General features: G+C 61.5%; 1 protein-coding gene across 1 annotated transcript; it reads left to right on the top strand.

Moving 5' to 3' along the window:
* The first annotated feature begins 1,670 nt into the window (after positions 1-1,670).
* LOC120509403 (homeobox protein EMX1-like) lies at positions 1,671-25,601 on the top strand. The gene is made up of 4 exons (XM_039723980.1): positions 1,671-1,798; positions 14,689-14,984; positions 16,834-17,018; positions 24,882-25,601. The coding sequence occupies exons 1-4, from the start codon at positions 1,671-1,673 to the stop codon at positions 25,047-25,049; spliced, it is 777 nt and encodes a 258-aa protein (XP_039579914.1). The 3' UTR covers positions 25,050-25,601.
* The last annotated feature ends 1,911 nt before the right edge of the window (positions 25,602-27,512 follow it).

The following is a 27,512-nucleotide window of genomic DNA, read 5'->3' as shown; positions in this document are numbered from 1 at the left end:
GGGCACCCGGCACCCCTGGAATGGGATCCGGGGTTCGGGAGGGGTGGTTTGGGACATGCAGGGGACATCCCTGGCCTGCAGCTGCTCGGGGACACGCGGCGGTGGAGCCGCAGCTCGGTGACTTCCAGCGCAAACTGTGGCCGCAGCGTTTAGTTCTGATTTTTATTTTTTTTTTTTGAGCTTAAAAAACCGGAGTTTTGAGCTGCCCTGAGCTTGTTTGGAGGGAGGGTGCAGCCTCCTTGTCACCCTTCAGTGTCCCCCGGGGTCCCCTCCAGCCCTGCGCTCCTCCTGCCACCTCCAGCGGTGTCACCAGCGCCCGAGGGGACAGCGGGGCCACCTGGGCCAGGTGGGACGGAGCCGGCTCGGCAGCAGCGCGGGGAGGGTCCGGGGGGCCGCGGGGCCGAGGAGGAGGAGGAACAGCAGCTCTGGGAACCGCCACTGCCGCTCCTTCGTTTGGGAACATTGCCCCGGGTCCCAAAGCCTCCCAACAAAGGGGCGGGCGCGCTGGGAAGCCGCGGGTTTGGGACAAAGGAGGGAATGGGGCGGCGAGGGCAGGGCGGGCACAGCCCCGGCCGTGCCCCATCCCTCACCCCAAACCCAAGCCATGCTGCTCGGGGTTCATTCACAGCCACAAACCCTAAAAAAGCTCCGAACGCCGCCGAATATTCCCCGCGGGCGGGGAGGGGAGCGGGCAGTTTTTATCCTCCTCCAAGCCCGACGAGAAATGTTGGGGTCACTCCTCCTTTGAAATCCCCCGCGGCCTTTCTTCCCATTAAACCAGCTCCCAGCTCAGAAGTTTCTTCCCCACCCTCCCCCCCTTCCCCGTTTTTGGGTTGGTTTTGTTGTGTTTTTTTAATTTAATAATAAAGCATCTCAGATCTCGGAGCTGCAACTCATCTCACACCTAAGCGAGATTGCGTTTTGCACAAGCCTTTCAGCTGTTTTCTCAATCTCTCCTCTGTCTCATTCTCAATTCAGGCAGTTGCTATAGGTATGTTTTAATCCCCAGCATGGTAGATTTTAATTAGTCTTTGTACAGATGGCCAATTAACATTCATTACTTTTGCCTTGAGCGATTAATTATGAGTTTGGATAGAAGGGGAGATGCAGACAGGAAAGATGGGCAGGTGAATAAAAAAAAGGGATTTTAATCAGAGTTTGGGATTTTTTTTTCCCTTTTTGGTTTATATATATACACACGCACATGGAAAGAGGAGGGAAAAGAGGCGCGAGTCACATTCCCAGAGAGCCATTCCAGCCCTGGAGCCGGGGATGCTGCAGGGTTTGGGGCCTCGGAGGGATGGAGCGAGCGAGGCAGGGAGCGACCCCCGCTCCCCGAGCCCGCCTGGCAATCCGCATCCCGAAGGATTTGGGTGCCTGGGCATCCATCCCTCCTTTGGCTGGAGCACCGCCAGGGCCGGGGACAGCCGGTGACACAGAGCCGGCTCCTCCGGGGCCGAGCCGCGTCTCCAGGCGCAGGACGGGCCCCGCAATTGTCCCCTCCCGAGCCCCGGTGACACGTCGCTAATTCTTCCTAATTGATTTTTCACGCCGGTGGGAGGGAGACGGTGACATCCAACAACAGAGCCCTGATGTCGCGGCTTTCTGCGGCATGAAAGGGGCCGGCATCTCCCCCCGAGCCCGGATGCCTCCGCCGGGGCCGGGTAGCCATGGTGAGCGCTGGCCCGGCCATGGTGAGCGCTGGCCCGGCCGTGGTGAGCGCTGGCCCGGCCATGGTGAGCGCTGGCCCGGCCGTGGTGAGCGCTGGCCCGGCCGTGGTGAGCGCTGCCCGGCCGTGGTGAGCGCTGGCCCGGCCGTGGTGAGCGCTGGCCCGGCCAAGCCCGGCCTGGAGCTCCCCCGGCTGCTGCGGGACCCGGCCGGGGAGGAGAGGACGAGGGAGAGGGGAGAGGGAGAGCAGGAACGAGATAACTGCAAAGGGAGAGCAGGAGGGGGGAAACTGCAAAGGGAGAGCAATGAGGGAGAACAGGAAAGGGAAAACAGAAAAAGGGAGAGCAGGAATGGGAAAACTGCAAAGGGAGGGCAGGAAAGGGGAAACTGCAAAGAGAAAACAGCAAAGGGAGAGCAGGAACTGGAAAACAGCGAGGGAGAGCAGGAAAAGGAAAACTGCAAAGGGAGGGCAGGAAAGGGAAAACTGCAAAGGAGAGCAGCGAGGGAGAGGGGAGAGGGAAGACAGAAAAAAGGAGAGCAGGAACGGGATAACTGCAAAGGGAAAGCAGGAGAGGGGAAACTTCAAAGGGAGAGGGGAGAGGGAGAGCAGAAAAAGGGAGAGCAGGAACGAGATAACTGCACAGGGAGAGCAGGAAAGGGAAAACTGCAAAGGGAGAGCGGGAACGGGAGAGCAGCGAGGGAGAGCGGAGAGGGAGAGCGGGAATGGGAAAACAGCGAAGAAGAGCAGGAAGGGGAGAGAAGGAAAGGGGGAGCAGGAAATGGAAAACAGCGAAGGGAGAGCGGGAAAGGGAAAACAGAAAAACGGAGAGCAGGAAAGGGAGAGCAGGAAAGGGAAAACAGCAAATGGAAAACAGCGAAGGCAGAACAGGAGAAGGAGAGCAGGAACGGGAGAGAAGGAAAGGGAAAACAGGAAAGGGAAAACTGCAAAGGGAGAGCAGCGAGGGAGAGCAGGAAAGGGAAAACTGCAAAGGAGAGGGGAGAGGGAAGACAGAAGAAAGGAGAGCAGGAACGGGATAACTGCAAAGGGAAAGCAGGAGAGGGGAAACTTCAAAGGGAGAGGGGAGAGGGAGAGCAGAAAAAGGGAGAGCAGGAACGAGATAACTGCACAGGGAGAGCAGGAAAGGGAAAACTGCAAAGGGAGAGCGGGAACGGGAGAGCAGCGAGGGAGAGCGGAGAGGGAGAGCGGGAATGGGAAAACAGCGAAGAAGAGCAGGAAGGGGAGAGAAGGAAAGGGGGAGCAGGAAATGGAAAACAGCGAAGGGAGAGCGGGAAAGGGAAAACAGAAAAACGGAGAGCAGGAAAGGGAAAACAGCAAATGGAAAACAGCGAAGGCAGAACAGGAGAAGGAGAGCAGGAACGGGAGAGAAGGAAAGGGAAAACAGGAAAGGGAAAACTGCAAAGGGAGAGCAGCGAGGGAGAGCAGGAACGGGAAAACTGCAAAAAGGAGAGCAGGAAAGGGAAAACGGCGAAGGGAGAGATGGAAAGGGAAAGCAGCGAAGGGAAGACAGGAACGGGAAAGCGGTAAAGGGAGAGCAGCGAGGGGACAGCAGCAGAGGGACAGCAGCAGAGCCCCTGTGCCCGCTCCGTGCCCCTGCCTGGCACGGGCCCGTGCCACATTCCCGCTGTCCCGGCCCGCGGGAGCCGAGCGGGATCGGGGTGCCCGTAGCGGGTTTGGGGGACTCCTGCGGGAAACGGGGATCGTGGGACGGTGCTGGGGACAGGATCCGCCCCGCAGGGCTCGCGGGGAGCGGGGCTCACCTTTTGGCACGCTCGGGGCTTGGCCCCGGCCCGCCCGGGGCTGCGCTTCCCGCGGGAGCTCTGCCGGGCTCGGGAGGAGCCGCAGCGAGCGGAGCCCTCCCGGCACGGCCGGGCTGTGGCTGCTGTGCCCCGGGAGCTGCAGGGCCTGGGGAGTGCCACCGGCACCCTGCCACGGCCTGTGATGGCTGTCACCTGTGTCCCAGAGGGGTCACCGGGTATCTGTGTCACCTGCACCCTGGCACGGCCTGTGAGTGTCTGTGCCACCTGCACCCTGCCACGGCCTGTGATGGCTGTCACCTGTGTCCTAGAGGGGTCACCGGGTGGCGGTGTCACCTGCACCCTGCCATGACCTGTGAGTGTCTGTGCCACCGGCACCCTGCGGCGGCCTGTGACGGCTGCAGCAGTGCCCGAGCCCTGGCCCAGCTCACCCCGAGAGCTCTGGGAAGGGCTGGGTGCCCTGGGGCCCCAAAATCCACGCTGGGCACCCCCCAAAACCCACACTAGGTGCCCTGGAGCCCCAAAATCCACACTGGGCACTCCCCAAAATCCACACTGGGTGCTCGGGAGCCCCAAAATCCACACTGGGCACTCCCCAGAATCCACACTGGGTGCTCAGGAGCCCCAAAATCCACACTGGGCACTCCCCAGAATCCACACTGGGTGCTCGGGAGCCCCAAAATCCACACTGGGCACTCCCCAGAATCCACACTGGGTGCCCTGGAGCCCCAGATCCATGCTGGACACCCCCCAAAACCCACACTGGGTGCCCTGGAGCCCCAAATTCACACTGGGCACCCCCCAAATCCACTCTTTACACCCCTCAAAATCCACACTGGGTGCCCTGGAGCCCTAGATCCACACTGGGCACCCCCCAAAATCCACACTGGCTGCTTTGGAGCCCCAAATTCACACTGGGCACCCCCCAAAATCCACTCTTTCGGGCTCGGGAGGAGCCGCAGCGAGCGGAGCCCTCCCGGCACGGCCGGGCTGTGGCTGCTGTGCCCCGGGAGCTGCAGGGCCTGGGGAGTGCCACCGGCACCCTGCCACGGCCTGTGATGGCTGTCACCTGTGTCCCAGAGGGGTCACCGGGTGGCTGTGCCACCTGCACCCTGCCATGACCTGTGAGTGTCTGTGCCACCGGCACCCTGCGGCGGCCTGTGACGGCTGTCACCTGTGTCCTAGAGAGGTCCCTGGGTGGCTGTGTCCCCTGGATCATGGCACAATCCCTGGGTGGCTGTGTCCCCTGGATCCCAGAGTGTTCCCTGAGTGTCAGTGTCACCTGGATCCCCGAGCATTCCTGGGTGTCAGTGTCACCTGTTTCCCAGAGCATTCCCCGGGTGCCTCCCCACCCTGGCAGTGCCCATGAGGATCCCCCAGCAGTGCCCGAGCCCTGGCCCAGCTCACCCCGAGAGCTCTGGGAAGGGCTGGGTGCCCTGGGGCCCCAAAATTCACACTGGGCACCCCCCAAAATCCACACTGGGCACCCCCAGGAGCGCTGCTGCTGCCACCACCTCCCCCAGGAGCTGCAGCCCGGCTCTGGCAGCGCAGGGAGCAGCGTGGCCTGGCCAGGCTGTCCCCTCCGGCTCGGTTTTCCAGGTGGGACAGCCGGCAGGGAGGGCACCCAAACCCCTCGGGGCTCCCTGCCGGCGGGGGCAGAGGCTGGGGAGCCCGGGAGGCTCGGGAGGCTCCGTGCCCACCTGCGGAGCCGTGGCAGGGTATGGCCCTCCGGGAGCGTGTGCCATGGAAATGTGCACATTTCCTAAAAGCAATATGGAGCAGCTAAATATACTGCTCACAAATCTGTTTACACTAATAATGGCTGGGAGCCTGCCATCCATATGACTGCACGGAGCCATCGACTCAACAGAAATTCGCTGCGAATTCCTTGCAGGAGGAAGAAACTCACGGCGCTTTATATTTCAATTTTCCCCCCTTGGTTTCTCTTTCTTTTTTTTTTTTTTCGCTGCTTGTCGGGGAAGGGGGAGCAGGGATAAACCCACAAACACAGTGGGATAAACCCCAGACACAGTGGGATAAACCCCCAAACACAGCCCCGGGCTGGCAGCGGCTCTGCCCATCCCTCAGCCCCTCTCCCGAGGATCGGGATCCTCGGCAGACCGGGATTTCCCAGCGCAGCTCCAAGCTCTGGAGCTGCCTCCAGGGCTAAATGAACACAATATTTACCCATTTCCCACCCAACGGAAGGGTCCGAGGCAGCATTTTGGCGCCGGGCTCTTTCCCATTTTTCAAAAAAAAAAATAAAGAGAGGGAAAAAAGCCCCTCCGGAATTGGCAGCTCGTGGTGTATTAATGGAAAAGCTGCAGACTTGGCTCCCGCTCACCTCCCCAACATAATGTTAAATGGCAGCAAGGCACTATAGCAGTCATTTACATATGGTGCTTATAGACGCCAAACTTATTAACACAATAAAACTGCTGCGCCAGGAGCTTTCCTGCCTATTTTTCTCCTGGAGAATGTCAGTGTTGGAAGCACCTATCCGCCTCGTATGGAAACACCCGGGGCTGCCTTTCATATGGCACCGGCAAAATAAATAAATGACTCAGCCAGGGGCCCCCTCCGACCACTCCCGAGGGAAGGGGGGGGATGCGCGGGCTCGGAGTTTGGGGGTGGGGGAGATCACGGGGATCCGGCAGAACCCCGGGAAAAGTGCATTTCCTCCTGCCTGGGGCAGCTCCGTGCCAGGATTTACTTTCATCTCCATCCTGAGGTGTCCCCAGAGCTGGAAGGGACAGCCTGAGAGATTTTTTGGATGGATTTTCCAGGGTGCCACAGAAGAGGGAGGGGAATCCGTGGATTCGGAAGTTTGAGGGTGGGGGTGATTATGGGAATCCACCAGGATCCACCAGAACCCCTGGAAAAGTGCATTTCCTCTTGTGACAGCTCTGTGCCAGGATTGGCTTTACCCCCCTGCTCTGAGGTGTCCCCAAAGCTGGAAGGGACAGCCTGAGAGATTTTTTAGATGCATTTTCCAGGGTGCCAAAGAAGAGGGAGGGGGATCCGTGGGTTCGGATGTTTGGGGGTGATTATGGGAATCCACCAGGATCCACCAGAAGCCCTGGAAAAGTGCATTTCCTCCTGCTTGGGGCAGCTCCGTGCCAGGATTTTATTAATGGAAAAGCTGCAGACTTGGCTCCCGCTCACCTCCCCAACATAATGTTAAATGGCAGCAAGGCACTATAGCAGTCATTTACATATGGTGCTTATAGACGCCAAACTTATTAACACAATAAAACTGCTGCGCCAGGAGCTTTCCTGCCTATTTTTCTCCTGGAGAATGTCAGTGTTGGAAGCACCTATCCGCCTCGTATGGAAACACCCGGGGCTGCCTTTCATATGGCACCGGCAAAATAAATAAATGACTCAGCCAGGGGCCCCCTCCGACCACTCCCGAGGGAAGGGGGGGGATGCGCGGGCTCGGAGTTTGGGGGTGGGGGAGATCACGGGGATCCAGCAGAACCCCGGGAAAAGTGCATTTCCTCCTGCCTGGGGCAGCTCCGTGCCAGGATTTACTTTCATCTCCATCCTGAGGTGTCCCCAGAGCTGGAAGGGACAGCCTGAGAGATTTTTTGGATGGATTTTCCAGGGTGCCACAGAAGAGGGAGGGGAATCCGTGGATTCGGAAGTTTGAGGGTGGGGGTGATTATGGGAATCCACCAGGATCCACCAGAAGCCCTGGAAAAGTGCATTTCCTCCTGCTTGGGGCAGCTCCGTGCCAGGATTTACTTTAACCCCCTCTCTGAGGTGTCCCCGAGGTGTCCCCAAGGCTGGAAGGGACAGCCTGAGCGATTTTTGGATGGATTTTCCCAGGAAAAGCTGCCCCAGTGCTTCCACAGGAGGTGCCCAGGTGCTCCCAGCAGGGGAACGCTCCAGGTGGGAGAGCAGGGAAATGCCAGCCGCGCGTTGGTTGGTGCCCAGAAGTGACATTGGAGGTGGCACGGCAGTGTCCCAGTGCCATCTGATGGGATTTTGGGGAGGGCAGGGCGGCCCTCTGCTGATCCGCCCTGATGTGGCACTGCCAGCTCCCGCGGGGCTTTGGGGACTCCCCCGGGGGGCACAGCTCCTGTGCCCGAGGTTCGCTGGCACTGCCATGGCTGCGGGCTCAGGGAATGCTCCTGAGGGGGGGTCACCCTCCGGTGCCCGCCGGGGCAGTTCCTGGGCTGGATGTGCCATTTCCTGTGCCCGCTGTGCCCGCTGTGCCCCCTGTGCCTGCTGTGCCCCCTGTGCCCCCTGTGCCCCCTGTGCCCCCTGTGCCCGCTGTGCTCCCTGTGCCTGCTGTGCCTGCTGTGCCTGCTGTGCCCCTGTGCCCACTGTGTCTCTGTGCCCACTGTGCCCGCTGTGCCTCCTGTGCCCGCTGTGCCCCCTGTGCCGGCTGTGCCCACTGTGCCTGCTGCTCCTGGAGCTGGCAGCGGGACCAACCCAACCAGCCTGGGACCAGCGCTGGGCACAGAGCTGCTGACCCTGGCACCGGGGGGGTTACAGGGCCAGGGACAGGGAGGCTCTGCTCCCAGCAGGGCATGGCAGTGCCACCGGGCATGGCGGTGTCACACAACAATGGCTGTACCACACAACCTGCCACAGGGCATGGCAGTGCCACACGCTGCTGTGCCCCTGTGCCCACTGTGTCTCTGTGCCCACTGTGCCCGCTGTGCCTCCTGTGCCCGCTGTGCCCCCTGTGCCGGCTGTGCCCACTGTGCCTGCTGCTCCTGGAGCTGGCAGCGGGACCAACCCAACCAGCCTGGGACCAGCGCTGGGCACAGAGCTGCTGACCCTGGCACCGGGGGGGTTACAGGGCCAGGGACAGGGAGGCTCTGCTCCCAGCAGGGCATGGCAGTGCCACCGGGCATGGCGGTGTCACACAACAATGGCTGTACCACACAACCTGCCACAGGGCATGGCAGTGCCACATGGGCATGGCAGTGCCACACAACAATGGCAGTGCCACACAGCCATGGCAGTGCCACACAGCCATGGCAATGCCACAGGGCCATGGCAGTGCCACACAGCCCTGGCAGTGTCACAAAATAATGGCAGTGCCACCCAACAATGGCAGTGCCACACAATCACATCAGTGCCACACATCCGTGACAGTGCCACACGGCCCTGGCAGTGCCACACGGCCACTGCTGCTGCCACACCAGGGCCCAGCAGAACAAGCCCAGGTGGGTTTGGGGCTGGGGGCTGGGCTGGGCCCTCACTGTGGCGATTCCAGGAGCCCAGGGAGGGCCGTGTCCCCCGTGTGCCACCCCTGGTGCCACCCCTGGAGCTATGTGTGCTGCAGCTCCCCATGGCACTGCTGTCACCAGCCTGTCACCAGCAGGACATGCTGATGGTGCCCCAGTCCGGGTGTTCCAGAGCCTTCCACGGGCCCTGCTGTGGGACAGCACAGCCAGGCAGGGGACACGGGGTCCCCAAGGCCAGCCATGAGCTCAGGGGAAGGTCCCCAAAAACCCAAACTCTGCTCAGCACCTTGCACTGATGGGGTCTGGATGGCTTTCCCAAAAGCCCTGTCCTGTGTCACTGCGGGGGACATGACCAGAGCTGTCCCTGGGCTGTGTCACTGATGGACAGGAGTGACCAGAGCTGTCCCTGGGCTCTGTCACTGCTGGGCACAGTGACCAGAGCTGTCCCTGGGCTCTGTCACTGCTGGGCACAGTGACCAGAGCTGTCCCTGTCCTGTGTCACTGCTGGGCACAGTGACCAGAGCTGTCCCTGGGCTCTGTCACTGCTGGGCACAGTGACCAGAGCTGTCCCTGGGCTCTGTCACTGCTGGGCACAGTGACCAGAGCTGTCCCTGGGCTCTGTCACTGCTGGGCACAGTGACCAGAGCTGTCCCTGGGCTCTGTCACTGCTGGGCACAGTGACCAGAGCTGTCCCTGGGCTCTGTCACTGCTGGGCACAGTGACCAGAGCTGTCCCTGGGCTCTGTCACTGCTGGGCACAGTGACCAGAGCTGTCCCTGGGCTCTGTCACTGCTGGGCACAGTGACCAGAGCTGTCCCTGGGCTCTGTCACTGCTGGGCACAGTGACCAGAGCTGGCTGTGCCTGCTGTGCCCCCTGTGCCTGCTGTGCCCCCTGTGCCCCCTGTGCCCCCTGTGCCCCCTGTGCCCGCTGTGCTCCCTGTGCCTGCTGTGCCTGCTGTGCCTGCTGTGCCCCTGTGCCCACTGTGTCTCTGTGCCCACTGTGCCCGCTGTGCCTCCTGTGCCCGCTGTGCCCCCTGTGCCGGCTGTGCCCACTGTGCCTGCTGCTCCTGGAGCTGGCAGCGGGACCAACCCAACCAGCCTGGGACCAGCGCTGGGCACAGAGCTGCTGACCCTGGCACCGGGGGGGTTACAGGGCCAGGGACAGGGAGGCTCTGCTCCCAGCAGGGCATGGCAGTGCCACCGGGCATGGCGGTGTCACACAACAATGGCTGTACCACACAACCTGCCACAGGGCATGGCAGTGCCACATGGGCATGGCAGTGCCACACAACAATGGCAGTGCCACACAGCCATGGCAGTGCCACACAGCCATGGCAATGCCACAGGGCCATGGCAGTGCCACACAGCCCTGGCAGTGTCACAAAATAATGGCAGTGCCACCCAACAATGGCAGTGCCACCCAACAGTGGCAGTGCCACCCAACAGTGGCAGTGCCACACAATCACATCAGTGCCACACATCCGTGACAGTGCCACACGGCCCTGGCAGTGCCACACGGCCCTGGCAGTGCCACTCAGCCACTGCTGCTGCCACACCAGGGCCCAGCAGAACAAGCCCAGGTGGGTTTGGGGCTGGGGGCTGGGCTGGGCCCTCACTGTGGCGATTCCAGGAGCCCAGGGAGGGCCGTGTCCCCCGTGTGCCACCCCTGGTGCCACCCCTGGAGCTATGTGTGCTGCAGCTCCCCATGGCACTGCTGTCACCAGCCTGTCACCAGCAGGACATGCTGATGGTGCCCCAGTCCGGGTGTTCCAGAGCCTTCCACGGGCCCTGCTGTGGGACAGCACAGCCAGGCAGGGGACACGGGGTCCCCAAGGCCAGCCATGAGCTCAGGGGAAGGTCCCCAAAAACCCAAACTCTGCTCAGCACCTTGCACTGATGGGGTCTGGATGGCTTTCCCAAAACCCCTGTCCTGTGTCACTGCCGGGGACGTGACCAGAGCTGTCCCTGTGCTGACAGGAGTGACCAGAGCTGTCCCTGTCCTGTGTCACTGTGGAACAGGAGTGACCAGAGCTGTCCCTGGGCTCTGTCACTGCTGGGCACAGTGACCAGAGCTGTCCCTGTCCTGTGTCACTGCTGGGCACAGTGACCAGAGCTGTCCCTGTGCTGTGTCACTGCTGGGCACAGTGACCAGAGCTGTCCCTGGGCTCTGTCACTGCTGGGCACAGTGACCAGAGCTGTCCCTGTCCTGTGTCACTGCTGGGCACAGTGACCAGAGCTGTCCCTGGGCTGTGTCACTGCTGGGCACAGTGACCAGAGCTGTCCCTGGGCTGTGTCATCCATCATCCATCCATCATCCATCCATCCATCCTCCATCCATCCATCCATCCATCCATCCATCCATCCATCCATCCATCCATCCATCATCCATCATCCATCATCCATCCATCATCCATCCATCCATCCATCCATCCATCCATCCATCCATCCATCCATCCCTCCATGCTCCAGTTGCCAAAATCCCCTGACTGAAGGACACTGAGGGAGGGGACAGGAATAACCTGCTGGAAGCCGCTGGCTTCAGGGATAATTTATTCCGATCCAGAATATTCCCAAACCAAAGAAAATGTAAAAAACAAAACAGAATTAATTCCAGGCCGCGGGAGAAGGACCTCGTGAAGCTCCCAGCCCCAGCCCGGCCCCCATTTCCCCTCTCCTGCCCGCACGGCCGGTGAGAAGGAGCCGGGCCGGGCCGGAGCGGTGCCCGCGGGGAGAGCGGGTGGGAGAGCGGGGCAGGGAAAGCTGCAGCGCTTTGAAGTCTGGTCAACTTTTAACGCGGGGCCGCGCCGTGCCCGCGGCCGCGCTCCGGGCCCGGGGCCGCCGTGCCCGCGGTGCCCTTTGATGGCGGGGCCGCGGCGTTACCGATTAACCAGGGGACAGCAGCTGCGGGGCCCGGCGCGGATGGGCACGGACACGGGGGTGGCCCCGCTGTCCCTCTGCCACCCTGCCACCCCTAAATGACCCTCTACTCCCAGCCCGCGGCCGGTGTTCGGTGTCCGTCTTGTCCCTCTTCCCCTCTCCTTCCCTCCCCTTTCCTTTGCTCGTTGCAGGACCCCCCGGCTGGGTTTTCCAGACCCCCCTTTCCCCCCCGGCACCCCCGATCCCGCTGCAGCCGCCCCTGCCCGGCCCCTGCGGGCCCTGGGCTGCGCTCGCACGGCCGGCGGCTCTTTCGTCAAAAAAGGAAAATGGTTTTTTTCCCCTTCCCGGAGCCGCTCCCGGCCGGAATCCAGCGGGGGATCCATCCCGGCTCCCCTCTCGGGGCATTCCGCGGATAAAGTTTTCCTCTCCACAAACCAGGGGCATCTCCAGCCCGAGCAAGACCCCGGCTCGGCGGCTCCGGGTTTATTCCCGAAGGGATAAAAATCCTGCTTGAGTTTTATCCTGGAGCTGGGAGCAGGCCTGGGAGCAGAGGGGAAAAAGAAATCTAAAGATAAATTTGGGGTTCTCGGTCGGTTTCAGCGTGGCAGCTCCCGGGTTCCCTTCGGAGCATCCGAGCAGCCTCGCCTGGACACTGAGCCGGGACCGAAAACCGCCGGGGCGAGTCGGGGAAAAACCCAAAATCAGGTGGAAGGTTTGTGGATTCCCGAGAGGGCGATTCTTCCCAGAGCGGAGCCGCTCCCCGCGGGGAAATGTTCCGCTGCAGCCCGGGGAGCTGCCGGCCGCGGGGATCCCGCGGGAAGCAGCCGCAGCCCGGCCCCTCTCCCGGCTGCCTCCCTCAGACGATGCCGAAACGAGGGAGATCCGCACGAAACGAAATCCCGGCCCCGCGCCGCGCTCCGCGGCCGCGGATCCCGCAGGGCAGGGCCGGAGGGGCCGCGTGTCCCCCCGGCGGCCCCGGGGCAGGGAAAAGGCCGAGGGGAAAAAAAAAAAAAGGAAAAAAAAAAAGAAATTAAATTGAATTCAGTTGGATTAAATTGATTTAAATGAAATTCCACGAACGGTCCGGAGCCGGGCACAGTTTCCGCGGCTGAGCCGAGCTGTCCCCGCGTCCCCTTCTCCTTCCCCTTCCCGATCCCTTCCCTTCCCCTTGTTCCCATCTCTATCCCTTCCCCTTCTCCCCCATCCCTTCCCTTCCCGTCCCCCGCGAATTTCCCCGCTCTGCTCCCGCTGCCCTCTCCGCCAGCTCTCTCACCCAACTCCTCTTCTTTATTTCCACTTTTCCCATTAAAAAAAAAAGAAATATACATTTTAAAATCTATTTATAAAATATTTTGAATGTCGATTATTTTTTCATCTCTCTCTCTCTTGCGGAAATGAAAATAAAAATAAAAATAATAAAAAACCGCTTTGCCGACGCTCTCGCTCCGATTTTAGGCTTTCACTTCTCTGGGATTTCGTGTGATTTTGCCTTTCCTGCCCCCATCCTTGTTCCCGCAGCCTCTTGCGGGAGCGGGTCCGCGCAGAGCCCGCGGGCGCGCAGCAGCGCTCTGCTCTCCGCGGGGGGAAGGATCCCGCGCGGAGTATTTCGATCCAGCCAAGTGGAAAATAGACTTTCAACCCCCTTTGTGCGGGAGGGGAGGGCTGGCCCCCGCCCCCGGGGCCAACAGAACTCCGAGCAGAGCCAAACTGCGGAGTGAACTCGGGACCGGCCCGCGCAGGGGCTGCGCGCCCGCGCATCCCCCGCGCCGGGCCAAAACGGCCGAAATCGCCACTTCTTGGCAGCTTTGGCTTTGTAAATTTATCTTTTTTCCATTCCCGGCGCAGGATCGGAGCGGTGGGAAGAGGTTTCGGCCGGGGGAAGGTCCTGCCTTTGGAAGGGGACGCGCGGAGGGGAGCGGAGCTTGCGCGGGGGGCGGGAGCGGTGGGGGAGGCTTCACCTGCGCTCCCCCCGCGGGCCGCGGCTCCGCTCCCGCTGCGGGCAGGGCTGGTTCATTCATTTAAACTGGGGAAAAAAAAAAAAAAAAAAAAAAAAAAAAAAAAAAAAAAAAAAAAGGAAACCAAAAGAAGAAGAAAAAATGAGGACTTTAAAAAGATTTTTTTTAATTTATTTTTTAAATACGGAGGGAACACCTCCCCCCGCCCCGCAGCCGGAGCCCCTCTGCCACAACTTCGCGGCGCGCCCGCGGGAGCGGCTCCAGTCCAGTTTTTCGGGCGCTCTCTGCGTCCTTTTGCCTCCTCTGCCTCCCCTTCCTGCCCCATCTCCCCCTGTCCTCCCCGGCCTCTCCTTGTCCTCCCCGGCCTCTCCTGGCTGTCCGTGCCTCCCGTGCCTCCCCCTGCCTCCCCCGGCCTCCTCGTGCCTCCCCTGCCTGTCCTTACCCCCCTCCACCTCCTCTTGCCTCCTCTTCCTCGCACTGCCCGTCCTGTCCATCCCTGCCTTCCCATCCTATCCCGACCCATCCTTGCCTTGATCTGCTCTCCCATCCCTCTCCATCCCATCCCTCCCCATCCCTCCCCATCCTACCCCATCCCTACTTTCCCCTGCTCTTCCATCCCGGCCCTGCTCTCCCATCCCATCCCTACAATCCCTGCCCTTCTCATCCCAGTCCTGCTCTCCCTTATCCCGGCCCTGCTCTCCCATCCCATCCCTACAATCCCTGCCCTTCTCATCCCAGTCCTGCTCTCCCTTATCCCGGCCCTGCTCTCCCATCCCATTCCTACAGTCCTGCTCTCCCTTATCCCGTCCCTGCTCTCCCTTATCCCGTCCCTGCTCTCCCATCCCGGCCTTGCTCTCCCATCCCAGCCCTGCCTTCCCCATCCCTGCATTCCCTGCTCTCTCATCCCGGCCCTGCTCTCCCATCCCGGCCCTGCTCTCCCATCCCATTCCTACAATCCCTGTTCTCCCCATCCCGGCCCTGCTCTCCCATCCCATTCCTACAATCCCTGCTCTCCCATCCCATCCCATCCCGGCCCTGCTCTCCCATCCCGGCCCTTCTCTCCCATCCCATCCCCACAATCCCTGCTCCCCCAGCCCAGCCCTGCCTCCCGCTGCCCTCCCCATCCCGGCCCTGCCTCCGCCGGCCTCCCCTCCCTCCCTCGCCGGCTGCCGGCGGGGCTCAGGTGAGGCCGCCCCCGCGGCCCCGCAGGTACCGCCAGGACCCCCCGCGCCCCGCCGCCCTCGCCTACCCCGGCCCCGCCGCCGCCGCCGACGCCGCCGCCTTCGCCCCCGGCTTCCAGGGAGCCGCCGGCCGGGCCCTGTACGGCAGCGCCGAGCTCGTCTTCCCCGAGGCCGTGGGGCACCCGGCGCTGCCCGTCGGGCCCCCCCAGCTGGGGGGCTCGGCCCTGCCGCACCCGCACCCCTTCTTCGGGCCGCAGCACCGCGACCCGCTCAACTTTTACCCCTGGGTGCTGCGGAACCGCTTCTTCGGCCACCGCTTCCAAGGTGAGCGGGGGCGGCGGGGGGCGCGGGCCGGGGGCTGCCGGCGGCCCCGGGGGCTGCGGAGCCGCGGGGCTCCTTGCCGGGGCTCGGGGGGCCCGCCTGCAGGGCAGGACCTGTTGCTGCCGTGCCCGCTCGCACGGCCGGGGCCCCGGGCGCTCCGTACCGGGGCCGGTGCCTCCGAGCTCCCGGTGCCTCCGAGCTCCCGGTGCCTGCGAGCTCCCGGTGCCTGCGAGCTCCCAGCCCCGGTGCCTCCGAGCTCCCGGTGCCTCCGAGCTCCCGGTGCCTCCGAGCTCCCGGTGCCTGCGAGCCCCCAGCCCCGGTGCCTCCGAGCTCCCGGTGTCTCTGAGCTCCCGGTGCCTCCGAGCTCCCGGTGCCTCCGAGCTCCCGGTGCCGGTGCCTCTGCACGGCCGCGGCCGGAGCGCTCCCGCAGCCCCGGGCCCGTGGCCGTGGCAGCCCCGCAGGGTCCCGGCCGAGCATCGCGGAGCTCCGGGGCGCGGGACCGCCGCCGCCGCCGCCGCCGTGCGCAGCCGAGCCGGGAATTTGGTTTTCTCCTTCCCGGGAACGAAGGGAAGGATTTCGGTGCGGTGGATCTCGGCTGCGCAGGGAGATGTTGTTTGGTTCTGTAGATTTTCTCTCGATTCCTTTTCTTCTCTTTATTTCTTTTTTCTCTTTCTTTCCTTCTGTTTCTTTTCCTCACTTTCTTGTTTTGCTTCTTTCGTTCTTTCTTTCTTTCGTTCCTACTTTCTTCCTCTTAATTTTCTGATTCTGCCTCTGTTTCTTTCATCTTTATTTTCTTTCTCTCCGTTCCTTCCTATCCTCTTTCTTTTCCTTTTCCTTTCCGTAGCTGCGTCCTTTTCTTTCCTTTTTTCCCCGTGCTTTTTCTTTCTCTTTTTTCCCCCGTTTGTTTCATTTTTATTTTCTCTTTTTCCGCCTCTCCGTTTCCCCTCCGTCCCGCCGCGGTGCCGGGGGGTCCCGCAGCCCGGATTAGTTTTATCTGCTCGGCACCGAGCCCTCGCTTGTCCCCGGGGCTCCGCCGGGGATTGCGGCCGCTGCCGGCGGCTCCCGGGGCACGGCCCGGGCCCTCGGCCCCGGCAGCGGCTCGGGGTCCCCCGAGCCCGGCCCGCCGCTCCCCCGAGCCGTCCCTCTGCCCTGCCTTCTCTCTCCGCCTTTGATTTTGTGTTTCTTCCCTTGCTTTCGTTTCTTTCTGCCTTGTTTCGCTCGCTTGCTTTACAGATTTCCGTCTCTCGTTCGTTATTCTTTGCTTCTTTCCTTCTTTTTTTTTTTGCTTTCCCACTTCTTGTCTCTCTCTTTCTTTCTCCTTTCACTTTGTTTTCCTTCATTTTTTCCTTTCACTTTCTTTTCCTTCTTTTTTTCCTTTCTCTTTCTTTCCCTTTTTAAAAATTGCTTTCCCACTTTTCTCCTCTCTTTTCTTGTCCCCTTCCCTCTTTCTTTCTTCCCTCCACTTTTTTCCTTCTTAGTTTTCCTTCTCTATTTTTTTCCTGCCACTTTCTCAGTCTTCCTCCTATTTTATAATTCCTTTTTCTCTCCGTCTCACTTTTTCCTTTGCCTCCCACCTCCCTTCCTCTTTCCTTTCCTCCTCCTGCTGCTCTCCCCATCCATCCCTTCTCCCTCTCTTTCTTTCTTCCTTCCCCTCTCCCTGCCCTCCCTTTGGCGCCGCGGGGCTGAGCGGATCCAAGGGGCAGAACGCGGCACGATCGCCACAATTTCGGGGTGGAGAAGCCTCCCAAAACCCCCGCGATTCCCCTTTCGTGCCCTGGCCGTGTCACAGGGCCGGGCAGCCGCCCCAGCACGGCCCTGCCGGGGCCGCGCTGAGCTCGGTGTGTGCCCGCAGGGAGCGAGGTGTCCCAGGAGAGCCTCCTGCTGCACGGCCCCTTCGCCCGCAAGCCCAAGCGCATCCGCACGGCCTTTTCCCCGTCGCAGCTGCTGCGCCTGGAGAGAGCCTTCGAGAAGAACCACTACGTGGTGGGCGCCGAGCGCAAGCAGCTGGCCAGCAGCCTCAGCCTCTCCGAGACACAGGTACTGCCACCTGCCTGTCCCACCGTGCCCCACCGTGCCCCACCGTGTCCCACCGTGTCCCACCCCGCTCCAGCAGCGGCCCCAGGCCCGCACAGCGCTCCCGTGTCAAGCCCCAGCTGGGCTTGCCAGGCCCCCCAGAGCCTGCGGGTGTTCTGGGGCTCCTCGGGGTGGCTTTGGGGTTTTTGTGAGGCAGGTTTTGGGGTTACAGGAGCTGTGGCGGGTTTGGGGCTGGGAATGCAGCTCTGGTGTCGTCCCGCTCTCCCGAGCACCTTTCCGGTGTTGTTTCTCGCTGGCTTGGGGTGTTCTCCTTGGGAGCAATTTATGGGTTGGAAATCCTGTCAGGGAAGAAGCAGCTTTCCCTGGAAAGCTGGAAAACCTTGGCTGAGCTGAGCAGCTCCGGGTCTGTGCACCAACACCCGGAATTCAGGACGGGTGTGGAGACGGTGCTGCCGAAAGGCGCTGGTTTTGGGGGAGACTTTCTGGGATCAGAACAGACATTTCAGAGGAATTTAGATGTAAGGAGAGCCAGGAGAAGCACGAGGATGAAAGGAGAAGTGGACAGAGCTGGGGGAAAATGAGGGAGTAGGGGCTGAGCATCTGTGTGTCCGAGCCCGGTGTCCTGGTGAGCGGCTGTTCCCAAATGCTCCAGGAGAAGGAGTTTCATTTCACGGGATATTCAGCAGATGAAGGGAGGGAGAAAGTTTTCCCCGAATTCTGGTGAGGTGGTTGGGCCTATGTGCTGAATTAATTGAAATTTTAAGCTTAAATTTAGTTGGGAAATAAAGCTGGAGCCGTGGGTGTTCCCAGTGCCCGCCTGGCTCATCCTTGCCCAGGCTCTGCCAAACAAAACCTCCAGACGCGTCCCTGGGAGCGGGAAGTTCCTGGGAGGAAAATGTCACCGGCACGGGGACAGCGGCAAGGAGCAGCTGTGGGTGTCGGGAAGCCGGGGCTGAGCCCCCAAAATTCCCGGGTGTTTGGATCCTGAGGGTGCTGCTGCCCCGACCCGCAGCCCGCGGCTCGCGGGGCTCAGCGCCGACACCGGCTCGGCTCCCTTCCCGCTGCTGCCGTCACCTTCCGGGCTGGAACGGAGAAAAAAGGGGAAAAAAGGACAAAACCCAAAGGTCAAAGAACAGCCAGGAACTTGTCGGGGTGGAAAGGGCAGCTGTGGGATGCCCCAGGGGGAGCTTAGCCATTCCCTGGTCTTTCCCAGCACGGCCTGGAGCCTAGCTGCAGTAATGCCATTTACTGGGGAAGAGCAGCAGCGGCATCCAGCCCACACCCCAGGGAGATCGGGGAGTGCAGAGAGGCCACGGAGATATTTTCAATTTTCTTTTCTTCTGTGCTGCAGCCTATTTTTTTTCTATGATTTTGGGAAGCTGCTGCTGCTGCTGGCGGGGAGCGAGCGCGGGGAGCACGGGAGGCAGCGGCAGGGCCGGGAACGGCTCCGTCCTTCCCCACGGATCCATCCGGGAATGGCACCCGCCAGCGGGGGCTTCAGGCTGCAGGAAAACGATTTTCCCTTCTGTTTTGTGGCTTTGGAAAAATAATTTTTAAAAAATCTGTTTTAATTACCTGGAGGGAAATAATCCCGGTGTGCCGAGGGATGGGAGACACCCAGGTATTGGGATTGGAGGAGTGGGACAGCCAGGGGCTGGTGGCTGTGCCAAACCCACGATATTATTACTATTATTATTATTAATTAAATATTCGGTGATAAATCCTGCATGGAATCACATTTCCATGGAAAACCAGCCCGCTTTATCCAGGACACCCATCCCGGTGTGACACAGGTGTGTTTTCACCTGGGGCCTCACACCCAAACCCATAATTTGGGAGTTTTATCATTTTTTCATGGATTTAACAATTCCCAGAGGGGTTGCAGCTCATGGCTGTGCCTGGCCCTATTTCCCAGCGGCTTTTCCCCTGGAAAAGGCAGCTGTGCCCCCCGGGCTGTGCCAGCTCGGGGTCCCCCAGCCAGGGAGCAGCACCTGGAGCAGCCCAGGGAAGGTGAGAAGGGTTCAGGTGCTGCCCAGCATCAGGAAATGCCTTGGGAAATGGGATAGGGATGGTGCAGGTGTTTAACCCCTTCCCAGCCGTTCTCCCACCGAGGAGCTGCGTTAATTCGGGGTGAGATTGGAACAACAGGCCCAGAACAGCAAAATCAAAGGGACCGGGGAACAAAATGCAGCTGCAGGTGCTCCAAAAGTGGGATCAGGGTGGAGAAGGGAGGGCTCCGAAGGGAATCTGGGATGGTCTGAGCGAGGGGAACCCTCTGCGGGGTTTGGGTGTGACGGGGACACGGGGGTGTGACCCAGGTGGCATCGAGCTGGGTGTTGGGGGGTCTGGGCAGGGTGGGGGCACTGGGATCAGCAGGCATCGGGGGCACTGTGGTGGCATAGGGATCAGCAAGGATTGGGGGCACTGTGGGATCAGCAGGGATCCTGAGGACTGTGGTGGCACTGGGATCAGCAGGGATCGTGGGCACTGTGGGTACCTTGGGATCAGTAGCGATCCTAGGCACTGTGATATCACCAGGATCAGCAGGGATCCCGGGCCCTGGGGGTGCTCTGGGACCAGCAGGGATTGTGGGCACTGTGCTGGCACTGGGATCAGCGGGGTTCCTGGGTGCTGTGGTGGCACTATTGGGGGCACTGTGGGATCAGCAGGGATCATGGGCACTGTGGATGCTGTGGGATCGGTGGGGTTCCTGTGTGCTGTGGATGCTGTGGGATCAGCAGGAATCCTGAGGACTGTGGTGGCACTGGGATCAGCAGGCATCGGGGGCACTGTGGTGGCATAGGGATCAGCAAGGATTGGGGGCACTGTGGGATCAGCAGGGATCATGGGCACTGTGGATGCTGTGGGATCGGTGGGGTTCCTGTGTGCTGTGGATGCTGTGGGATCAGCAGGAATCCTGAGGACTGTGGTGGCACTGGGATCAGCAGGGATCCCAGGCCCTGGGAGTGCTCTGGGATCAGCAGAGATCCTGGGCACTGTGGGTACTTTCGGATCAGCAGGGATCGTGGGCACTGTGGTGGCACTGGGATCAGCAGGGATCCCAGGCCCTGGGAGTGCTCTGGGATCAGCAGAGATCCTGGGCACTGTGGGTACCTTGGGATCAGTAGCGATCCTAGGCACTGTGATATCACCAGGATCAGCAGGGATCCCGGGCCCTGGGGGTGCTCTGGGACCAGCAGGGATTGTGGGCACTGTGCTGGCACTGGGATCAGCGGGGTTCCTGGGTGCTGTGGTGGCACTGGGATCAGCAAGGATCCCAGGCTCTGTGGGTACTTTGGGATCAGCAGGGATCCCAGACAGTGTGGGTGCTCTGGGATCAGCAGGGTCCCCGTGCCCTGAGGTGCCCCAGAACTGTGTGCCAGGCTGGGATGTGTGCTGGGAATGTGACAAGCTGGGGACACCGTGCTGTGCCCTGTCAGCTTGGGCAGGACTTTGCTGTGCCCAGCGCTGGTGGCACCAGTCACTTCCCCTCCCATGGGAGCAGCCTGGGCTGGGAAGGCCTTTCCCTGGATCCCTCTGGCACCATGGAGCCCAGAATTCCCAGCAGAGCCGCTCCACCCCCGGCAGCTCGTGGGGCAAACCCCACCTGGGCTCTCAAATCTGCATTCCCCAAGCAGAGGCCTCTCCCTGGCTCCTGCAGAGGAGAGTTTGGGCTGGTTGTGGAGTCACCGTGTGTCCCAGTGTCCCCTCACAGCTTTGGGATTGTTGTGGAGTCACCGTGTGTCCCAGTGTCCCCTCACAGTTTTGGGGTGATGATGGAATCCCTGGGTATCCCAGTGTCCCCTCACAGTTTTGGGGTGATGATGGAATCCCTGGGTATCCCAGTGTCCCCTCACAGCTTTGGGATTGTTGTGGAGTCACCGTGTGTCCCAGTGTCCCCTCACAGCTTTGGGGTGATGATGGAATCCCTGGATATCCCAGTGTCCCCTCACAGTTTTGGGGTGATTGTGGAGTCCCTGCATATCCTGCTGTCCCCTCCTGGATCTGTGCCTGCAGGGACGGAGCAGCCCCGGCCAGGGGCTCGGTGCTGGCTGTAATTAATAATTAATAATTAACGGAGCGGATGCCTGGGAATCACAGGAGGAGAAAGATGCCCAGATAGAGCTGCAGAGAGGCCCCGTGCGAGGCCCGGGGCTGGCAGCTGTCCCCTGCCCTGAGAACTGTTCCCAAAAACCAACCAGAGAGGTTTGGGGGGGTTTTAGGAGGAAAGTCCCCACAGGAACAGGCGGAGGTGCAGCGCTGGCACTGGGGGTGGTGGCACTTCGGGTGACAACCTGGCACAGGCGGTGTCACCCTGTGACAGCGGGGCTGGTCCCCTCTGTCCCCATCCAGACAGGTCCCAGTGTCCTCACCCTTTGAGTCACCGCCTGGGGAAGCTCCACCGGATTTTAATTGTCCCCTAGCGGTGGTGGCAGTGTCGCCTTGGGGCCAGCGGCATTCCCGGGCACAGCGCGATGTCCCGGGGGCCGAGGTGGCCCTCGGGGCACGGCACAGCTGGGAACGCGCAGGGAAACACGGCTGGGAGCCGGGTTTGGGGGCAGGACAGGGATGCAGGAGCCCCCCGGACCGTCCCTGTCCTGCAGCAGGAGCTGGGGGCGGGAGGCGACCCCGGGGACAGAGCCAGCCCGGGACCTGGGCACGCACAAACAGCCGGCACGAGAAGGGTTAATTTGGGAAGGGACAAAACCCCGGGCTCGGGGCTCTGAACCGATTCCTCCCGGAGTGAGGGGACAGCGCATCCCCCTGCCCACGGGGAGCTTCGGGCGCTTTTCCCTCCTGGCTGCGGCCTTTGGAGCGAGGGATGGGCACGGGATCCTCCAGCCCGGGAGCATCCCCGCTCCAGCCGGGAGAACCGAGCCGAGCCGGGCCGGGCCGGGCCGGATCGGGCTGGGCAGCGCAGAGCCGCGCTCGGGCAGATTTAATTGCTTCATGCCTTGGTTCCCGTTCCACAATTTAGGGACAAGGCGCCTTCCCGGCTCCCAGAGGTTTAATTAAAGTTTGCAGAGCGCTCTGCGGCGCGGAATGGAAGCGCCAGCCCGGCCTTGTTCCGGGAATGCCCCAGAGCGGGGAGAGGCAGCGGGCTGTGTCCCGGGAGAGCAGGACGCGACCGTGCCGGGAGGAGCCGGTCCTGAGCCGGGACAGCCGAAATCAGGGGCGGCTGGGCTGGTGTGGCTCCAGGGAATGCCGGGCTGGGGTGGGAATGCTGGCCCGGGATGGGAATGCCGGGCTGGGATGGGAATGCTGGGCTGGGATGGGAATGGTGACACGGGATGGGAATGCTGGCCCGGGATGGGAATGGTGATCCAGGATGGAAATGGTGACACGGGATGGGAATGGTGACCTGGGATGGGAATGCCGGCCCCTGAACTGGGAATGCTGGCCCCAGCACTGGGAATGCCAGCCCCAGAACTGGGAATGCCGGCCCCAGAACTGGGAATGCTGACCCAGGATGGGAATGCCGGCCCCAGCACTGGGAATGCCGGCCCCAGCACTGGGAATGCCGGCCCCAGAACTGGGAATGCCGGCCCCAGCACTGGGAATGCCGGCCCCAGAACTGGGAATGCTGACCCAGGATGGGAATGCCGGCCCCAGCACTGGGAATGCCGGCCCCAGCACTGGGAATGCTGACCCGAGATGGGAATGCTGGCCCCAGAACTGGGAATGCTGACCCGGGATGGGAATGCCGGCCCCAGCACTGGGAATGCCGGCCCCAGCACTGGGAATGCCGGCCTGTGCCACCCCGGGAGGGCTCTGGATCGGGGAGCAGGCGGTGCCTGTGGCCGGTGCTGAAGGAAAAGCGCCGATGGTGCCGGGATCAGCTGAGCGGCGCCAGCGGCTGCAGGACCGGAACAGCTGCGGGAGAAGGCTCAGCCTGGGCCGGGCCGGGCTGGAATGGGCTGGGCTGGGATGGGCTGGGCCAGGCTGGGCCGGGCTGGGCTGGGCCGGGCCGGGCTGGGCCGGGCTGGGCTGGGCTGGGCTGGGCTGGGCTGGGCTGGGCTGGGCCGGGCTGGGCTGGGCTGGGCTGGGCTGGCAGCGGCGGCTGAGCAGTGGCGCCGAGTGCTGCGGGCCTGGGAGCCAGGCAGCGTCCACAGCCCCCCGGGGCATCCTCACCCTGCCTGGGGCATCCTGCAGCACCCCTCAGCATCCCAACTGCCACATCCTGCATCCCATCCCTGCCTGCAGCATCCCACACCCCTTACCCCATCCACTCTGCTTCCTGCAGCGTCCTGCATCCCTCACTGCTGCCAGCAGCATCCCTCCTTGCTGGCATCCCCCCTCCTGCATCCCTGCCTGCCCCATCCTGCATCCCTGCCTGTGCCACCCTGCATCCCTGTGCCATCCCATATCCCTGCATCCCTGTGCCACCCTGCATCCCTGCATCCCTGTGCCATCCCGCCTCCCGCGTGCCCCCTGACCCTGTGGGTGCCCTCAGCCCCCCGGGCTGTCCCTGGCCGTGCTGCCCTGTCCCCAGACCCTGAGCCAGCCCAGCCCAGCCCACGCTGCCAGCGCTGGGCCGAGCTCAGTGGGGTGGATCGGGGCTCCTGGTGGGATCCCAGGGATGGAGACCCCACTGCCCCTTGGGGCTCCCGGGGCAGAGTGGCACCAGCAGAGCAGGACAGGTCCTCTGAAACCTCACTGGGTCAATTAATGATGGATAATTGGGGTTCTGTCCTGGCTGGAGGTGTGGGGGTGGCTCTGAGCGTCATCCCAGTGTCACTGCAGCCACGGCCGCTGTGCCTGTGGCACCCTGGCAGTGTCCCAGTGTCACTGCAGCCACGGCCGCTGTGCCTGTGGCACCCTGGCACCGCTGGCAGCCGGGACAGGGCTGGCTGTGGCTGCTCCCCGTTCTGTGCCCACCCAGCCCAGCCCAGCCCGGGCTGCTGGCTCTGGGCGCTGTGAGGAGTGTCACCCTGCTGCTGTCCCCTGCCTGAGGTGTCACCAGTGTCCTTCACCCCGTGTTTCTCCAGGGCTGTGAGGTGGCAGCAGCCACATCTGTGCCCCGTGGCCCACCCTGCTGTGGGAAACTGAGGCAGGGAGGGGTGGCTGTGGGAGCGCTCCTGGAGGGACAGGGATGGGGACAGGGACAGGACAGGGGTGACGACAGGGATGGGGACAGGGATAGGGATAGGAAAAGGAACAGGGGCAGGGGCGGGGATGGGAACAGGGACAAGGATAAGGACAGGGACAAGGATGGGACTGGGGCAGGGATGGGGATATGGACAGGGATGGGGACAGGGAGAGGGACAGGGATGGAGTTGGGGACAGGAATAGGGATGGGGTTGGGGATAGGGATAGGAAAAGGAACGACACAGGGACAGGGATGGGGACAGGGACAAGGAGAGGGATAGGGATAGAGTCAGGGACAGGAACAGGGATGGGGTTGGGCATGGGGATAGGAAAAGGAACAGGGAAAGGAACAGGGATGGGGATAGGAACAGGGACAGGAACAGGGATGGGGTTGGGGATAGGGATAGGAAAAGGAACGACACAGGGAGAGGGACAGGGAGAGGGATGGGGACAGGGATGGGGACAGGGATAGGAACAGGGGCAGGGATAGGGACAGAGATGGGGACAGGGACAGGGATAGGGATGGGGATGGAGTCAGGGACAGGAACAGGGATGGGGTTGTGACTAGGGAGAGGAAAAGGAACAGGGCCAGGAATGGGGATAGGGATAGGAACAGGGACAGGGTCAGGGACAGAGTCAGGATCAGGGACAGGGATGGGATAGACCCAGGGCCAGGGCCAGGCCCCGGCCAGTGTGGCCGCTCGCGAGGGAAGCCCAGCCTCCCGCGGCAGGCCGGCCGTGCCCGGAGCCCACGAGGCGCTGTGCGCTGTGCCGCAGGTGAAGGTGTGGTTCCAGAACAGGCGGACGAAATACAAACGGCAGAAGCTGGAGGAGGAGGGCCCCGACTCGGACCAGAAGAAGAAGGGCTCGCACCACATCAACCGATGGCGCCTGGCCACCAAGCAGTCGAGCGGAGAAGACATCGACGTCACCTCCAACGACTAAGGCAGGGACACGCTGCTGGCGCGGCCACCATGCACAGGAGCCCGGCGCGGCCAGCGGGGACAGCGGCGGCGGCACCCCGCGGACTGTAGGGACACAGCCCGACCCGTCCCCCCCGCGCCCGGGGCCACCCTCGGAGGGGCTTTCGGGGAGCCCCGGCCGAGCCCAGCGGGGAGAGGAGGCTGCCAGGGCGGCCCCGGAGCGCGCATCCCGCCCGGCGCCGGCTCCGGCCGGTCCTGCCACAAGCTCCGTGCTCCGAGCCCTTCTCCCTTCGCCTTTTTATTCTCGTTCCCCACCGTTTCCTTTCTCCCACCCCTGATTTTCTCCGTTGGTTTCATCGTTTGGGTTTTTTTTTTTGGTTTTTTTTTTAAATGAGGATTTGTTTTAATTTATTCTTTCTCCCCGTGCCCGTGTGCGTGCGTTCCCTCCCGTAGGTAGCGGCTGTAGTGAGTGTCACTGCGTGGAAATAAAAGAAAAACCTGCTGGAAGCTCACCTGGACAGCGCTGTCCCCGGGGCACGGCCACGGGGGGACACCGGGGGACACTGGGGGCACTGGGGGGCACTGGGAGCGAGGGAACAAGCGGAGTTTGGTGGCTCCATGGTGGTGGGTGAGGAGCTCAGGGGAGAAAGGTCAGGAGCCCCTACCAGGTTTTCCTGGAAACACCCCCAACCCCCAATATATATATATATATGAATGATATACATATATATGTAAAAATACAATAATTATATATAAAATATAACATATATACACATATATACACATGAATAAAGCATGTACATGCCAATGCACCTGTAGTGTGTATATTGTGTTTTATGATTTATATTTTATATATATTTATTAGCATGCACACGGTGTACTCTGTGTGTTAAATGTATCTATAAAATATAGATTGTGCTTCATGAGGTGTATATTATATATAATAATATCTAATTACATATTTTAAAATATATCAATTGGTTTATATATTTTATTATATGTACTAGATGATAATTATATATATTATGCCTATAATTATACATATTATTATATGCTAGCATTATACAGATTTTGCAGTTATTTATGTATAATTATACACAAAGACACAAAATTCATAATTCCTGCTGTTGGGAAATCCCCCTCCCCACATCCAGGGGAAACCATTCCCAGGAAAATCCCCATCCCCAGCAGCTTCTCCCTGGAAAAGCAGCCCACAATAAGCTTGTCCTGGAGGAGCCCTTTGAATCCCAGCATTCCCGCTGGGATGGCGCACGGAGCTGGGAGCACGGCGGGGCTTTGACACTTTTATTGCGACACAGCCGGGCGTGGCACGGCCACCGCGGCCGGGGTGACACGGCTTAAGAGAGAGGCAGCCCTGGGGGCCCGGGGTGTCCTGGGGCGTCCTGGGGGTGTCCCAGGGCTGTCCTGGGGTGTCCCAAGGTGTCCCCGGGGTGTCCTGGGGTGTCCCAAGGTAACCCAGAGGTGTTTCAGGAGTGTCCTGGGGTGTCCTGGGGTGTCCCCGGGGTGTCCTGGTGGTGTCCTGGGGTGTCCTGGTGGTGTCCTGGGGGTGTCCCGGGGTGTCCTGGGGTGTTTGGGGGTGTCCCAGAGTGTCCTGGAGGTGTCCTGGGGCGTCCTGGGGTGTCCCAAGGTAACCCAGAGGTGTTTCAGGAGTGTCCTGGGGTGTCCCAGGGGTGCCCCAGGGGTGTCCTGGGGTGTCCCAAGGTAACCCAGAGGTGTCCCGAGGTATCCCAGAGGTGTTTCAGGGGTGTCCCAGGGTGTTCTGGGGTGTCCCAGTGTGTCCTGGATGTGTCCTGGGGGAGTCTCAGTGTCCAAGAATGTCCCAGGGTGTAACAGGGTGTCCCACAGGTGTTCCAGGGGTGTCCTGGGGGTGTCCCAGGGGTGTCCTGGGGGAGTCTCAGTGTCCCAGGATGTCCCAGGGTTTAGCAGGGTGTCCCACAGGTGTCCCAGGGTGTCCCGGGGTGTCCAAGGGTATCCCAGAGGTGTTCCAGGGGTGTCCCACGGTGTTTGAGGGTGTCCCAGGGGTGTCCTGGAGGTGTCCTGGGGGTGTCTCAGTGTCCCAGGATGTCCCAGGGTCATCCCAGTGTGTCCTGGGGGTGTTCCCAGGGTGTCCCAGGGGTGTCCCCGGGGTGTCTCAGTGTTCCATGGTATCCCAGTGTGTCCCAGGGATGTCCTGGGGGTGTCCCTGGGGTATCCCAGGGTGTTTGGGGGTGTCCCAGGGTGTCCTGGAGGTGTTCTGGGGGTGTCTCAGTGTCCCAGGATGTCCCAGGGGTGTCCCAGGCTGCTGCAGGGTGTCCCACAAGTGTCCCAGGGTGTCCTGGACGTGTTCCTGGGGTGTCCCGGGGGTGTCCTGGATGTGTCCCAGGGGTGTCTCAGTGTCCCAGGGTATCCCAGGGTGTCCCAGGGTATCCCAGGGTGTCCTGGTGTGTCCTGGGGGTGTCCTGGGGTGTCCCGGGGGTGTCCTGGG

Source organism: Passer montanus, unplaced genomic scaffold, assembly GCF_014805655.1.
Source record: "Passer montanus isolate IOZ18808 unplaced genomic scaffold, ASM1480565v1 scaffold109, whole genome shotgun sequence".
NCBI lineage: Eukaryota > Metazoa > Chordata > Aves > Passeriformes > Passeridae > Passer > Passer montanus.
The sequence above is the reverse complement of the archived record's forward strand: the minus strand, read 5'-3'. Positions and strand labels throughout refer to the sequence as shown.

Bases quoted from the DNA above. Each gene is read 5' to 3' on its own strand.
- LOC120509403 (XM_039723980.1), top strand. From the start codon at position 1,671: ATGGTGAGCGCTGGCCCGGCCATGGTGAGCGCTGGCCCGGCCGTGGTG. The intron at 14,985-16,833 runs GTGAGCGGGGGC...GTGTGCCCGCAG, and splicing joins CTTCGGCCACCGCTTCCAAG to GGAGCGAGGTGTCCCAGGAG. The intron at 17,019-24,881 runs GTACTGCCACCT...GCTGTGCCGCAG, and splicing joins TCAGCCTCTCCGAGACACAG to GTGAAGGTGTGGTTCCAGAA.